This window comes from Pseudophryne corroboree, chromosome 11 (assembly GCF_028390025.1).
Source record: "Pseudophryne corroboree isolate aPseCor3 chromosome 11, aPseCor3.hap2, whole genome shotgun sequence".
Classification (NCBI taxonomy): Eukaryota; Metazoa; Chordata; class Amphibia; order Anura; family Myobatrachidae; genus Pseudophryne; species Pseudophryne corroboree.
In genome coordinates, this window is record NC_086454.1 from 143341143 (window position 1) to 143357244 (window position 16102).

The 16102-nt window shown below is 46.9% G+C and overlaps 1 protein-coding gene across 3 annotated transcripts in view; it reads right to left on the reverse strand.

Moving 5' to 3' along the window:
- Nucleotides 1-434: 434 nt before the first annotated feature.
- Nucleotides 435-16102, reverse strand: part of LOC134970033 (uncharacterized) — a 55199-nt gene continuing 39531 nt past the window's right edge. For all 3 annotated transcript variants that reach the window (XM_063946148.1, XM_063946149.1, XM_063946147.1), the window contains one exon: nt 435-1149. In XM_063946148.1, coding sequence (XP_063802218.1) covers nt 559-1149 — 591 coding nt within the window. In that variant the 3' untranslated portion in view covers nt 435-558. The remainder of the gene's footprint in view (nt 1150-16102) is intronic.

Genomic DNA, 16102 nt, shown 5'->3' on the forward strand with positions numbered 1-16102 from the left:
GTTACAGTACTTACCAAAAGGTGTCAGTATTATGCTGATCAGGATGCTGTATTTTGACCATCGGCATCCTGACTGTCAGAATCCCGTAACCATCCGGGGAAGAATATGGGGGCGACAGCACTAAAGCATGGATCCTTCTTGCATCATCAGTACACTTCAGGCTGGCGGAAGCAATGTTATGGAGATACAGTTCAGCACGTGGGCTAATATTCCCCACAATACATACTGACAGTCAGTAGACTCCATGCCTAGAAGAATTTAGGCCGTATTATGGGCAACAGGTGTCCCAACAAAGTACTAACCCAGTGGTCATTATAATGACACGTTGAATAAATCTGCCTGTTTGTAGTGCATAGGCCACATTGCACAAGGAAATACAGCTTTTACATTAATGTGGGTAGTTCAAATAAATGCACAGTGGTGACTACAAACAATAACTGTGTCAGAGATATTTATTTTATACACAATGGTTCTGTATTAATGTTATTACAATCAGTATAAAATGTGGAAAGTGGAACACATTCTGATTACACAAAATGAAAGAACAGTCCCATGTCATTATTTCTGTACATCGGAATCTAGTTTCTCGTGATCCCCAGAAATATCTGGCTGTGCCCCAAGCTCTGCAGTTGTCAGCTCTGTCCCTGACCGGAGATACCCAATAATACTAGAGGCTCCAGCAGCTGATGCTGACCCTAACCAAGACAATCCAGTGGACACTGCTGACCCTACAGATGTTGAACCTGAAGAGATAGAAGATCCCAACTGCCTAACACTACGAGCTGTGGCTTCCTCTGCGTCTCCAGATTGTGCAGCTAAGGACTCTGCCAATGGAGCAACACATCCAGCTGCAGTCATCACCATGGTACCAGACCCAGGAGATACTACATCTACTTTAGCAGCTACTATGGGAGCCAGTGTTTGTGCACCTGCAGAAAGCATGTTCCCAAATGCAGCTAGGCCCCTACCAGCAGCTGAGCCCAATGCGCTGGACATTCCCATCACCCCCTGACCTGCAAGGTCAACTCCCTTGGCTGCCACTGATCCCACAAGTTCAGAACTTAAGCTTACACCTGAGCCAATGAGTTGGACTCCTTTAGCTGCAGTCACTGCCATTTCCTCTGGAATAGCTGCCAAGGTCCTAAGTATCTGTAAATCATACATACATAATTAGCACACATGACAAAAATAAAGAACTTTCAACTTATTCTTACATATTTTAATGGTGTATATCCAAAGGAAGAGAAAACATAACCTGCTCTCAGCAATGATAGCTGGATTACTTGCTCGGATCAACCAATGTAATAATGTATGCTTGAGCAGAGAGGCAGACATTCGGAAACAAATCTGTAAACACTACTGTCACCACATGGTGGATCTGGGTATTACATGTGGGTCTGAAAGGATTTCTAAAACAGAAAAAGACACGGTCTGTCTGAAAATGACCAAAAATCCTATTGAAGACATATACTGTATATCTCTGTGGTACCCCGGTCCGTAGGTGTGATCGGTTCTTAGTTGTAGCTGACTATTTTCAGGTACACGATTACTACCAGCACACCGTGACAGAGAGGCAAGCCAATTTGTTCCCCTTTTTAAAGCAGACTCATACTGACCCGTGAATGGAACAATACAATTTTATTGTGCTACAATGGTACGAATTTACAGTGGCAGCGGGAACAGTAAAATTACACAAACAATTACTCCCTTAACTTTTGTTCAATTATAAAACAGGTAAACAGGCTGGTTTTGGCTTTATGTAATACAGTCCCGAACAACCAGCAATTTTTAATTATATAGCAACAGGTGAGATGAACTTTAAGCAGGTATACGGCTGGGTAGAGCTTGTGTAAACGGCCGATTAGTGCAATAGCAGTAGCAGACAGGTGAATAAACTTTAAGCAGGTACACGGCTGATTTGAAGCTTGTAAGCACAGTCTGTAATGCCCCAGCGGTAGCAGAATAGCAGACAGGTGAATAAACTTTAAGCAGGTACACGGCTGATTTGAAACTTGCAAAGCACAGTTAATAATGACCCAGCAGTAGCAGATTTAGCAGACAGGTGAATAACTTTAAGCAGGTACACGGCTGGGCAGAACTTGCATACACAGTCAATGAGGTACCCGCAGTAGCAGATTTAGCAAACAGGTGAACAGGTCTTTTTAAAAAAAATAAAAACATATCCTGCCAGCACTATACTCCTTCAGTATAATCACAATAACAGATTCAGCTTTTAACTTTATATGTACATCATTTCTCATACGTCCTAGAGGATGCTGGGGTCCATTTCATGACCATGGGGTATAGACGGTTCCGCAGGAGCCATGGGCACTTTAAGACTTTTCAAGGGTGTGAACTGGCTCCTCCCTCTATGCCCCTCCTCTAGACCTCAGTTTTAGAAATGTGCCCAGGCAGACTGGATGCACTCCAGAGGAGCTCTACTGAGTTTCTCTGAAAAGACTTATGTTAGGTTTTTTATTTTCAGGGAGAACTGCTGGCAACAGTCTCCCTGCTTCGTGGGACTGAGGGGGCAGAAGTAGGAACCAACTTCCTGAAGAGTTTCATGGCTCTGCTTCTGACTGACAGGACACCATTAGCTCCTGAAGGGAACTAAATGCTAGCCGTGCCTAGATGCTCACTCCCACCGCACGCCATCACCCCCCTCACAGAGCCAGAAGTCAGAAGACAGGTGAGTGTTAGAAGACAGATCTTCAACCAAGAAAGTGACGGCTAAAGGTACCGCATGGCTGGCGGGAGCGCAGCGCGCCATGTTGCCCACACATACACAGGCAATGCAGGCTGCAGGAGGGGGGGGGGGTGCCCTGGGCAGCATGAAATCTATGGAAACCGGCATAAAAAAGGGGCATAAGTTGCTGAGACACTACCCCCGCCAGTATAAAAAATGACCTCATAAAAGCTGAGGAGAAACACAACGTTGGTCCTTCTCCACTACTGAACAAGTATCAGGGTGCAAAACGGGGGCCACAGTGAATTTGGTGCTATATAATTGTGTGATTAGCATTATAAAAGCGCTGCATGTCAGTGGGCATTTTGTGTTCACAGACATTGTGTTACTGGTGCTGGGTTGTGAACTGACAAATCCTATCTGTGTCCCTCTGACAGATTTTACTGTGGGTCTGTCCCCTATAAGTCCCGGAGTGTCTGTGGTGTGGTTGAGCACGTGTGTGACATGTCTGTGTCAGGGAATCTCTTCCTCTGTGGAAGACATGTTAGAGACACAGAGGTGTAATATGACACCAAGACCCTGACTGGGTGAAAGGTTACCTGATAGTGTGAATCACTACTGAATCTCATCTGTTGAAGATGTGATTTTTAATAGTTCTGCCTTTCATCCAAAGGGACCTCTCTGGGTCACATACAAATTTGCAAGTAGTACAAACTGATACCGACACTGTGTCGATACTAGTGATTCCAGGGGAATAGTTCCTAAATTAGCAAAAAAGCATTCAAAACATGTTTAAGCTATAAAGGTGGTGTTAGAAGTTACGAAGCCCCTCTTTTACCATAAGAAGAGGGTTTACTTTAGTAAAGAAGTAATTTCCCCTCCACCTCAGGAACAGTCTCTTGGAGGGAGTCTGATTTAACCTAAAAAGAAATTTCAGATTCCCAAAAGGAATTCAGGCAGCTTACCTTTTTTCAAAAGGTGGGAGTCACCCCGCATTTTAGACAGGGCCCTGTCATAAAAGAGAAAAGGTGCTTCTCCCTGCGCCTGGAATGGCTTCACTTAAGGAGCTGACAGGCGCAAGTGAGTGAGGTGATCTATTGATGTGGCCAATGGGACACTACTCAGGCCTACCATTGTCTGTGCGTGGGTGAGTAGTGCTATTGAGAAGTGGTCAGAAAACTTGTCATTAGACATTGATACAATAGATGGAGACGAGATACTCCTAACGTTAGGTCATATCAAAGACGCTGCTGCGTACGTACTAGAAACCATGAAATATATTGGTCTCTTGGGATCAAGAACCGCTACCATGGCAGTATCGGCTCGGAGGGCGTTGTAGATTCGCCAGTGGAATGCTGATACAGATTCCAAAAGAAATATGGAGGCTCTCCCGTATAAAGGTGAGACCTTGTTTGGTGATGGGCTGGATGCGTTAGTCTCGGCATCTACCGCAGGTAAGTCAACATTCTTGCCTTATGCTCCTACACCGGCGAAAAAGACACATCACTCTCACATGCAGTCCTTTCGGCAAACAAATACAAAAAGGCCAAAGGTTCCCCCTTTTTTGCAGGTAGGGGAATGGGGAAAGGAAAGAAATCCGCAGCGTCTCCCGGATCGCAGGAGCAGAAGTCCACCCCTGCTTCTGCCAAATCTGCAGCATGACGCTGGGGCTCCCTTGCGGGAGTCCGCTCGGGTGGGAGCACATCTGAAACTTTTCAGTCAAATCTGGATTCAATCTGGCCTGGACCCATGGGTCTTACAAATAGTGTCCCATGGGTACAAACTAGAGTTTCAAGACATCCCCCCATGCCGATTTTTCAAATCGACCTTGCCAGCTTCTCTTCCAGAAAGAGAGGCAGTAACAACGGCAATTCAAAAATTATGTCAGGATCAGGTCATTCTCCTGGTACCCTTGTCACAGCAAGGAGAAGGTTTTTATTCAAAACAACAAGAGAGGCTGCGCTGTGTGTCAGTAGTTAAGTACAAAAAGAGCAAACGTGTACTATAAAGGTATTAAATTTATTAAAAATGACATGTGGTTAATAAAACAAACTTAAAATAAAAGCACACCTGTATCTGTCTCAAAGGTATATGGAGTAGTGATAACTGGTATATGGTATATGGCAATAAAGGTCCAATATAAAGTTCAGAAAAAAGAAACTCAATGCGGTGCAGTCCCAGAGAAATGGTTACCTCGTATATGTCACCCGGCAGATGGTGATGTGTGTGTATAGTACCTCTCCGATTGGGCTGGTATAAATTTCGGCCGAGCGTCCCCGGCCAAAACAATCCTGCTTTGCCCAAATTGTTGCACAGCGGAGGGACGATATCTAGTAGACAGCCTGTCAGTAGTCACTCGTCGCGGTGAGGAGATGGTATAAGCTTGCGGCTGGATGGAAGCAAAGTCCGGTAATGCTCACCAGTTGCAGTGGTGAGATGGACGGCAGCCTGTACGGTGACGAGCCGGTAATAGGCTGAAATTGGAAACCAAGGAGGGTTTGCACGGCAGTGTAACACCTTGGACCAGGTGTGCTAGTTTGGAGGCGGAGTCCTGATGCGTTTCGTCACGATCACGTGACGGCTCGGTCAGAACGATTTTAAACCTGAAAAATCTGAATCTCTACCTGAAAAGGTTCAAGTTCAAGATGGAATCCCTGCGGGTAGTGATTTCCAGTCTGGAGGAGGGGGACTTCATGGTGTCAGTAGACATAAAGGATGCTTACTTGCATGTTCCCATTTATCCTCCTCACCAAGCTTATCTGAGATTCGCAGTACAGGATTGCCGTTACCAGTTCCAGATGTTGCCGTTCGGACTCTCCACGGCACCGAAGGTATTTACCAAGGTGATGGAAGAGATGATGGTCCTCCTTCATCAAAAAGGAGTCAATATAATCCTTATCTGGACGATCTCCTGATAAAAGCGAGATCCAGGAAACAGTTGGTGCAGAACATCGCACTCTCCCTGTCAATACTCCAACAACGTGGTTGGATCATTAATTTTCCAAAGTCGCAGTTGGAACCGACGACAAGATTGTCCTTTTTAGGGATGATTCTGGACACCGAAGTACGGAGAGTATTTCTTCCAGTGGAAAAGGCTCTGGAAATCCAGAAAATGGTCAAACAAATATTGAAACCAACAAGCGTGTTGATCCATCAATGCATTCGGTTGTTGGGGAAAATGGTAGCGGCCTACGAGGCCATATAGTTTGGCCGATTTCATGCCAGAGTATTCCAGTGAGACCTGTTGGACAAGTGGTCCGGATCCCACCGACACATGCACCGGAATAATCCTGTCCCCCAAAGCCAGGATTTCGCTCCTGTGGTGGCTACACAGTTCTCACCTACTAGAGGGACGAAGGTTTGGGATTCACAACTGGGTCCTAATAACCATGGATGCAAGTCTCCGAGGCTAGGGAGCTGTCACACAAGGGGAAAGCTTCCAAGGAAAATGGTCAAGTCAGGAAGCCTGCCTTCACATAAACGTTCTGGAATTGAGAACCATTTACAACGGCCTTCTACAAGCGGTACATCTTCTTCAAGATCATCCCGTGCAGATCCAGTCGGACAATGTAACAGCAGTCGCGTACATAAAAAGGCAAGGCGGAACGAAAAGCAGAGCGGCAGTGGCAGAGGTGACAAGTATTCTCCTCTGGGCAGAAAGACATGTAAGAGCTCTGTCATCAATTTTCATTCCGGGAGTGGACAACTGGGAAGCAGACTACCTCAGCAGACACGATCTCCATACAGGAGAGTGGGGCCTCCACAAAGAAGTCTTCGCAGAGGTGACAAGTCTATGGGGAGTTCCTCAAGTAGACATGATGGCATCTCGATTAAACAAGAAGCTTCAGAGATATTGTTCCAGGTCGAGAGACCCTCAAGCAATAGCAGTGGATGCACTGGTGACCCAGTGGGTGTTTCGGTCGGTATATGTTTTCCCTCCACTTCCACTGATTCCAAAAGTTCTCAAAATAATAAGAAGAACAAGAGTTCGAGCAATCTTCATTGCCCCAGACTGGCCAAGGAGGGCTTTGTACCCAAATCTTCAGGAGTTGCTCATAGAAGATCCTCGGCCTCTTCCTCCTCGAGAGGACCTACTACAGCAGGGGCCGTGTGTGTATCAAGACTTGCCGTGGCTACGTTTGACGGCATGGCTGTTGAGCGTCGGATCCTAGCCCAAAAGGGTATTCCCAAGGAAGTCATCCCCACTCTTATTCAGGCCAGGAAAGGTGTAGCGTCTAAACATTACAACCGTATTTGGAGAAAATATGTGTCTTGGTGTGAATCCAAGAAGGCTCCTACGGAAGAGTTTGAGTTGGGACGTTTTCTCCTTTTTCTGCAGGCTGGTGTGGATGCGGGTCTTAGATTGGGGTCAATTAAGGTCCAGATTTCGGCCTTATCAGTTTTCTTTCAAAAACAATTGGCCTCCTTTCCAGAAGTCCAGACGTTCGTGAATGGGATTCTGCACATCCAGCCTCCATTTGTGCCTCCAGTGGCACCATGGGACCTTTATGTGGTGTTGCAGATCCTTCAATCAGATTGGTTTGAACCTCTGCAGGAGACAAAATTGAAGTTTTCTCACTTAGAAAGTGGTGAAGCTTTTAGCCTTGGCATCCGCAAGGCGGGTGTCTGAGTTGGGGGCCTTGTCTCACAAGAGCCCTTACCTGATCTTCCATGAAGATAGGGCAGAGTTAAGAACTCGTCAACAATTTCTTCCAAAGGTGGTTTCGTCCTTCCACATAAACCAACCTATTGTGGTGCCAGTAGCTACTGACACTTTCACTGAGTGACAGTCTCTAGATGTGGTTAGAGCTTTGAAGATTTATGTCGCAAGAACAGCTTGGTTACAGAAAACAGAGGCTCTGTTTGTCCTGTATGCTCCCAGCAAGATTGGGTGTCCTGCTTCTAAGCAGACTATTGCGCGCTGGATCAGAGGTACGATTCAGCATGCTCATTCTACGGCTGGATTGTCGCTCCCTACGTCGGTGAAGGCCCATTCTACTAGGAAGGTGGGCTCGTTCTGGGCGGCTGCCCGGGGGCTCTCGGCATTGCAACTTTGCCGAGCAGCTACTTGGTCAGGGTCAAACACTTTTGCTAAATTTTATAAGTTTGACACTTTGGCCGATGAGGACCTCAAGTTTGGTCAATCGGTGCTGCAGGGTCATCCGCACTCTCCTGTCCGTACTGGAGCTTTGGTATAAACCCCATGGTCATGAAATGGACCCCAGCATCCTCTAGGACGTATGAGAAAACAGGATTTTAATACCTACCGGTAAATCCTTTTCTCCTAGTCCGTAGAGGATGCTGGGCGCCCGACCCAGTGCGTACTTTACCTGCAGTTTTGTTCAGTTAGTTACACAAGTGTGTTACATTTGTTTTCAGCATGTTGCTGTAAATGGTTCATGCCTGTTGGTGTGTGTTATGTTGAATGCCATGTTATGCGGCATGGTTGAGGTGTGAGCTGGTATGAATCTCACCATTAGTATAAAAGTAAATCCTTTCCTCGAAATGTCCGTCTCCCTGGGCACAGTTCCTATAACTGAGGTCTGGAGGAGGGGCATAGAGGGAGTAGCCAGTTCACACCCTTGAAAAGTCTTAAAGTGCCCATGGCTCCTGCGGAACCGTCTAATCCCCATGGTCATGAAACGGACCCCAGCATCCTCTACGGACTAGGAGAAAAGGATTTACCGGTAGGTATTAAAATCCTGTTTTTCATCATATATTTCCGCAACTTTCTTCCCTGGCCCTGCGGGGCACAAGTAACTGAGGGGAGCCAACCTCCTTATCAAACACACATGCAGAGGCACTGGGTAATTAAGGGGTGCCTACCCCCTTTTTTTGATGTGTGGGGCACTGTGGACTGAGAGTAATGAAGGGGAGCCTACCCCCTTTTTTAATCCTATGTACCCAATGCAGTTTGGCAGCGGAAGGGTTAATTGCAGGGCAGCTCAGCGGAGTCTTTCCCCTATTTCTTTACACCTGAGGGGCCCCTAAAGGAAAAGGGGAGGCAACCCCCTTAATTAATTAGTCTTGCGGGTCACTGGAGAAGGGGAGCCTACCCCCTTTTTAATAACTTTGTCCCCTTTAGGAGAGTACTGCAGCAGAAGGGCAAGCACGGCAGAGTCTGGCAGTGGAAGGGCAAACAGGTTTCCTCACCACAAGCTGCTGTGCTTCTGCCACCTTCGATCACCTCCTGGATCTTCGGTGCCACCCGGGATGCAGAGCACTGCACCGGGGATGCACCCTTGTAGCCAAGGGTCCTCGCTGGGGTCCTCTCCGTGGGGCCGTCCCGCGCGCCGCCCCCGCTACTCCGTCCACAGCAGTCCGCGACTTGTCTCTCCGCCTCCACGCCAGTCGGGCTGCCAGCACTGGTCCTCTTCCTTTCTCTGGGGTTTTCCTTCCTCGGGCTTCTCTTCTCAGCGAAGCCTCTGCTCCCATACTGCCCAGCAGTAGCAAAGATGGCTCCTCTTCTCCGGCATCGACTGGGGGTCCTCACAGGGCTGGGATCCTCCCAGCACTATGGGCTTCGGACACACTCCACTCTTCTCGATCCTCTACGGGTGGGCAGCTCCTCTGATCCTGCGGGCTCCACCACTCCCTGCGGCCGGTCAGCACCGCTTCCTAGGATCCACGAACACTCCACTCTCCCTCCGGTAAGCAGTCTTCCTTCCAGTCTCTCCCCAGGGCAGGACTCTGTTCCGAGCTGTGGGGCTGCTTATATCGGTCCCTGTCCCTCCGGACCTCCCCTGTTCTGGGACCTCACTGGCTCTCCGGGCCCCAGCAACAGACCGCCCTCAGGCCACTCTGCCCAGTTGTTGCTGGACAGAAGAGTGACACAGGATTTTTCTGTGGTGCCAAACCTCCCTGTTCTAAGAGGACAGGGCCAATTAAAGTGCATCCCTGTACTCCTATGGGCTGCCTGGGGCTAACTAACTATAAGATGCCACAAAGGGACCTCTGTTCGTACATTAAAAAAATAAAAATAAAAGGGATATACATGTGTGGGGTATTGCATCTCACTATGCTGTTGATCTTTTTAACCACCTAACTGGCAATGTCGCATGTGATGATACCTGCTCGGTCACATCACATTCGACGTGCTGCTCTCCGGAGCCTCCGCAGTCTGCTGCGTCCTGTTACGCCCTGGACACGGCAGTGACGTGGCAGTCTCTGACCGCCGCCATCACTGCCAGAATCACGGCCCAGAATGCCTTGTGGACTCATTATAAAGCACACGTTCCGGAGAAGCACATTGTGGGGAGGAGAACTTCGTTCCTCTCCCAGCACATTTTAGCTGGGAGGGATAGGGGCTTTTAAGGGAGGGGGGCTAATGGACGCATGGGGGGCTTGCAAAACACCCTGAAGATATAAATTTTATAAAAAATATATATATTTTAAGAATTTATTAAAAATACTTTCTAGACTTTAAGTAATAAAAAAAATAAACAATTTCTGGGCAGTTTTTTTGGGGGGGAAATAATCAGTTAAGGGGTTAAACTCCTGTTATCAGATGGAGAAGTGTGTATATAAGACAGGTGTGGGGAACCTGCGGCCCTCCAGCTGTATTTGAACTACACATCCAAGCATGCCCTGCAACAGTTTTAGCATGGCCAAATAGCAAAACTAAGCAGGGCATGCTGGAATGTGTAGTTCAACAACAGCTGGAGGGCCAAAGGTTCCCCATCCCTGATATAAGATAAATACACATGTAAATATAATGTGAACTAATTATCAACAGCTAATAGCTCATATACTTCTACATACACACACAATTTTAATCAATTTAGACACAGCAAGATATTTAATCCAATACCCTGCTGTCCTCTATTTGATGCATTCTTTCAGCCCCTGAGTTTCTATAATATTTAAAATAAATAGTGCTCACGCTATGCAGGATGTCAGGTTAACTAGCAGAGCCAATGGACCTCATTCCGAGTTGATCGCTAGCTGCTTTCGTTCGCAGCGCAGCAATCAGGCAAAAAAATCGGCATTTATGCGTATGCCGCGCAATGCGCCTGCGCGACGTACTTTCACAACATCCGATGTAGTTTTACACAAGGTCTAGCGACGCTTTTCAGTCGCACTGCTGGCCGCAGAGTGATTGACAGGAAGTGGGTGTTTCCGGGTGTCAACTGACTGTTTTCAGGGAGTGAGTGAAAAAACGCAGGCGTGACTGGGGAAACGTAGGCGTGGCTGGCCGAACCCAGGGCATGTTCGTGACGTCAAAACAGGAACTAAATAGTCTGCAGTGATCGCAAGCTAGGAGTAGGTCTGGAGCTACTCTGAAGCTGCACAAAATTATTTTGTAGCCGCTCTGCGATCCTTTCGTTCGCACTTCTGCTAAGCTAAGATACACTCCCAGAGGGCGGCGGCTTAGCGTTTGCACGGCTGCTAAAACCAGCTAGTGAACGAACAACTCAGAATGAGGGCCAATACACATTAGCCTGTTTTAGATCTCAGCTGCTTAAACAAACCAGAGACAGCAGAAGGAGTCCTTCTCTCTGCAACATGGAGGCCTAGAGTGCACCACGTGGGGAGGGGAAGACCTCAACATGAAAACTGTTTAATAACCCACTGTTGGAGAGGAGGGCTGCCCACCAAGGTTAGGGTGTCGCACCACGGGTGGGGGTTTGGGACAAAGCCGTGACAGAGGGTAAGAGGATAGCAAAAGGTGGGACCAGTCAGAGATGGGTGGGGCTAAGTGTGGGTGGAGACTGAGGTGACCCATATGCCATGTCCATTAAACTAGCAAAATAATAACGCTATATGAATTCATCTCTTGTGTTAACTTGGATGCACTGGTCATGTTGCTATAGCTCTTGCTGCTTCGCCTGTTTATCAAGGCGAAGGAAGAATCAATACTCTCGGCTACTGGAGTGGGGGAGTGAAAACCCCTCCCTTCTGTGGCCCCTGCCAGAGCCCAAAGCAAATCAGTCTAGTGCTGATTAGAGATGAGCGGGTTCGGTTCCTCGGAATCCGAACCCGCCCGAACTTCATGTTTTTTTCACGGGTCCGAGCGACTCGGATCTTCCCGCCTTGCTCGGTTAACCCGAGCGCGCCCGAACGTCATCATGACGCTGTCGGATTCTCGCGAGACTCGGATTCTATATAAGGAGCCGCGCGTCGCCGCCATTTTCACACGTGCATTGAGATTGATAGGGAGAGGACGTGGCTGGCGTCCTCTCCATTTAGATTAGAAGAGAGAGAGTGAGATTGATTTGAGACAGAGACACTTGATTTACTGGAGCTTAGGAGTACTGTAGAGAGTGCAGAGTTTAGTAGTGACTGACCACAGTGACCACCAGACAGTGCAGTTTTATTTAATATAATCTGTTCTCTGCCTGAAAAAAACGATACACAGTGACTCAGTCACATACCATATCTGTGTGCACTGCTCAGCCCAGTGTGCTGCATCATCTATGTATATATCTGACTGTGCTCACACAGCTTATAATTGTGGGGGAGACTGGGGAGCAGTGCCAGTTATAGGTTATAGCAGGAGCCAGGAGTACATATTATTAAAATTAAACAGTGCACACTTTTGCTGCAGGAGTGCCACTGCCAGTGTGACTGACCAGTGACCTGACCACACTGACCACCAGTATAGTTAGTAGTATACTATATTGTGATTGCCTGAAAAAGTTAAACACTCGTCGTGTGACTTGTGTGGTGTTTTTTTTTTTATTCTATAAAAAACTCATTCTGCTGACAGACAGTGTCCAGCAGGTCCGTCATTATATAATATATACCTGTCCGGCTGCAGTAGTGATATATATATATTTTTTATATCATTATTTATCATCCAGTCGCAGCAGACACAGTACGGTAGTTCACGGCTGTAGCTACCTCTGTGTCGGCACTCGGCAGTCCATCCATAATTGTATACCACCTACCCGTGGTTTTTTTTTCTTTCTTCTTTATACATACATACTACATCTCTTTATCAACCAGTCTATATTAGCAGCAGACACAGTACAGTACGGTAGTCCACGGCTGTAGCTACCTCTGTGTCGGCACTCGGCAGTCCGTCCATAATTGTATACCACCTACCCGTGGTTTTTTTTTTCTTTCTTCTTTATACATACATACTACATCTCTTTATCAACCAGTCTATATTAGCAGCAGACACAGTACAGTAGTCCACGGCTGTAGCTACCTCTGTGTCGGCACTCGGCAGTCCATCCATAATTGTATACCACCTACCCGTGGTTTTTTTTTCTTTCTTCTTTATACATACATACTACATCTCTTTATCAACCAGTCTATATTAGCAGCAGACACAGTACAGTACGGTAGTCCACGGCTGTAGCTACCTCTGTGTCGGCACTCGGCAGTCCGTCCATAATTGTATACCACCTACCTGTGGGTTTTTTTTCTTTCTTCTTTATACATACATACTACATCTCTTTATCAACCAGTCTATATTAGCAGCAGACACAGTACAGTAGTCCATGGCTGTAGCTACCTCTGTGTCGGCACTCGGCAGTCCATCCATAATTGTATACCACCTACCCGTGGTTTTTTTTTCTTTCTTCTTTATACATACATACTACATCTCTTTATCAACCAGTCTATATTAGCAGCAGACACAGTACAGTACGGTAGTCCACGGCTGTAGCTACCTCTGTGTCGGCACTTGGCAGTCCGTCCATAATTGTATACCACCTACCCGTGTTTTTTTTTTCTTTCTTCTTTATACATACATACTACATCTCTTTATCAACCAGTCTATATTAGCAGCAGACACAGTACAGTAGTCCACGGCTGTAGCTACCTCTGTGTCGGCACTCGGCAGTCCATCCATAATTGTATACCACCTACCCGTGGTTTTTTTTTCTTTCTTCTTTATACATACATACTACATCTCTTTATCAACCAGTCTATATTAGCAGCAGACACAGTACAGTACGGTAGTCCACGGCTGTAGCTACCTCTGTGTCGGCACTTGGCAGTCCGTCCATAATTGTATACCACCTACCCGTGTTTTTTTTTTCTTTCTTCTTTATACATACATACTACATCTCTTTATCAACCAGTCTATATTAGCAGCAGACACAGTACAGTAGTCCACGGCTGTAGCTACCTCTGTGTCGGCACTCGGCAGTCCATCCATAATTGTATACCACCTACCCGTGGTTTTTTTTTTCTTTCTTCTTTATACATACTACATCTCATTATCAACCAGTCTATATTAGCAGCAGACACAGTACGGTAGTCCACGGCTGTAGCTACCTCTGTGTCGGCACTCGGCAGTCCGTCCATAATTGTATACCACCTAACCGTGGTTTTTTTTTCTTTCTTCTTTATACATACTACATCTCAGTATCAACCAGTCTATATTAGCAGCAGACACAGTACGGTAGTCCACGGCTGTAGCTACCTCTGTGTCGGCACTCGGCAGTCCATCCATAATTGTATACCACCTACCCGTGGTTTTTTTTTCTTTCTTCTTTATACATACTACATCTCATTATCATCCAGTCTATATTAGCAGCAGACACAGTACAGTACGGTAGTCCACGGCTGTAGCTACCTCTGTGTCGGCACTCGGCAGTCCGTCCATAATTGTATACCACCTACCCGTGGTTTTTTTTTCTTTCTTCTTTATACATACTACATCTCATTATCAACCAGTCTATATTAGCAGCAGACACAGTACGGTAGTCCACGGCTGTAGCTACCTCTGTGTCGGCACTCGGCAGTCCATCCATAATTGTATACCACCTACCCGTGGTTTTTTTTTCTTTCTTCTTTATACATACATACTACATCTCTTTATCAACCAGTCTATATTAGCAGCAGACACAGTACAGTAGTCCACGGCTGTAGCTACCTCTGTGTCGGCACTCGGCAGTCCATCCATAATTGTATACCACCTACCCGTGTTTTTTTTTTCTTTCTTCTTTATACATACATACTACATCTCATTATCATCCAGTCTATATTAGCAGCAGACACAGTACAGTACAATAGTCCACGGCTGTAGCTACCTCTGTGTCGGCACTCGGCAGTCCATCCATAATTGTATACTAGTATCCATCCATCTCCATTGTTTCCCTGAGGTGCCTTTTAGTTTTGCCTATTAAAATATGGAGAACAAAAATGTTGAGGTTCCAAAATTAGGGAAAGATCAAGATCCACTTCCACCTCGTGCTGAAGCTGCTGCCACTAGTCATGGCCGAGACGATGAAATGCCAGCAACGTCGTCTGCCAAGGCCGATGCCCAATGTCATAGTACAGAGCATGTCAAATCCAAAACACCAAATATCAGTAAAAAAAGGACTCCAAAACCTAAAATAAAATTGTCGGAGGAGAAGCGTAAACTTGCCAATATGCCATTTACCACACGGAGTGGCAAGGAACGGCTGAGGCCCTGGCCTATGTTCATGGCTAGTGGTTCAGCTTCACATGAGGATGGAAGCACTCAGCCTCTCGCTAGAAAACTGAAAAGACTCAAGCTGGCAAAAGCACCGCAAAGAACTGTGCGTTCTTCGAAATCCCAAATCCACAAGGAGAGTCCAATTGTGTCGGTTGCGATGCCTGACCTTCCCAACACTGGACGTGAAGAGCATGCGCCTTCCACCATTTGCACGCCCCCTGCAAGTGCTGGAAGGAGCACCCGCAGTCCAGTTCCTGATAGTCAGATTGAAGATGTCAGTGTTGAAGTACACCAGGATGAGGAGGATATGGGTGTTGCTGGCGCTGGGGAGGAAATTGACCAGGAGGATTCTGATGGTGAGGTGGTTTGTTTAAGTCAGGCACCCGGGGAGACACCTGTTGTCCGTGGGAGGAATATGGCCGTTGACATGCCTGGTGAAAATACCAAAAAAATCAGCTCTTCGGTGTGGAAGTATTTCACCAGAAATGCGGACAACATTTGTCAAGCCGTGTGTTCCCTTTGTCAAGCTGTAATAAGTAGGGGTAAGGACGTTAACCACCTCGGAACATCCTCCCTTATACGTCACCTGCAGCGCATTCATAATAAGTCAGTGACAAGTTCAAAAACTTTGGGCGACAGCGGAAGCAGTCCACTGACCAGTAAATCCCTTCCTCTTGTAACCAAGCTCACGCAAACCACCCCACCAACTCCCTCAGTGTCAATTTCCTCCTTCCCCAGGAATGCCAATAGTCCTGCAGGCCATGTCACTGGCAATTCTGACGAGTCCTCTCCTGCCTGGGATTCCTCCGATGCATCCTTGCGTGTAACGCCTACTGCTGCTGGCGCTGCTGTTGTTGCTGCTGGGAGTCGATGGTCATCCCAGAGGGGAAGTCGTAAGCCCACTTGTACTACTTCCAGTAAGCAATTGACTGTCCAACAGTCCTTTGCGAGGAAGATGAAATATCACAGCAGTCATCCTGCTGCAAAGCGGATAACTGAGGCCTTGACAACTATGTTGGTGTTAGACGTGCGTCCGGTAT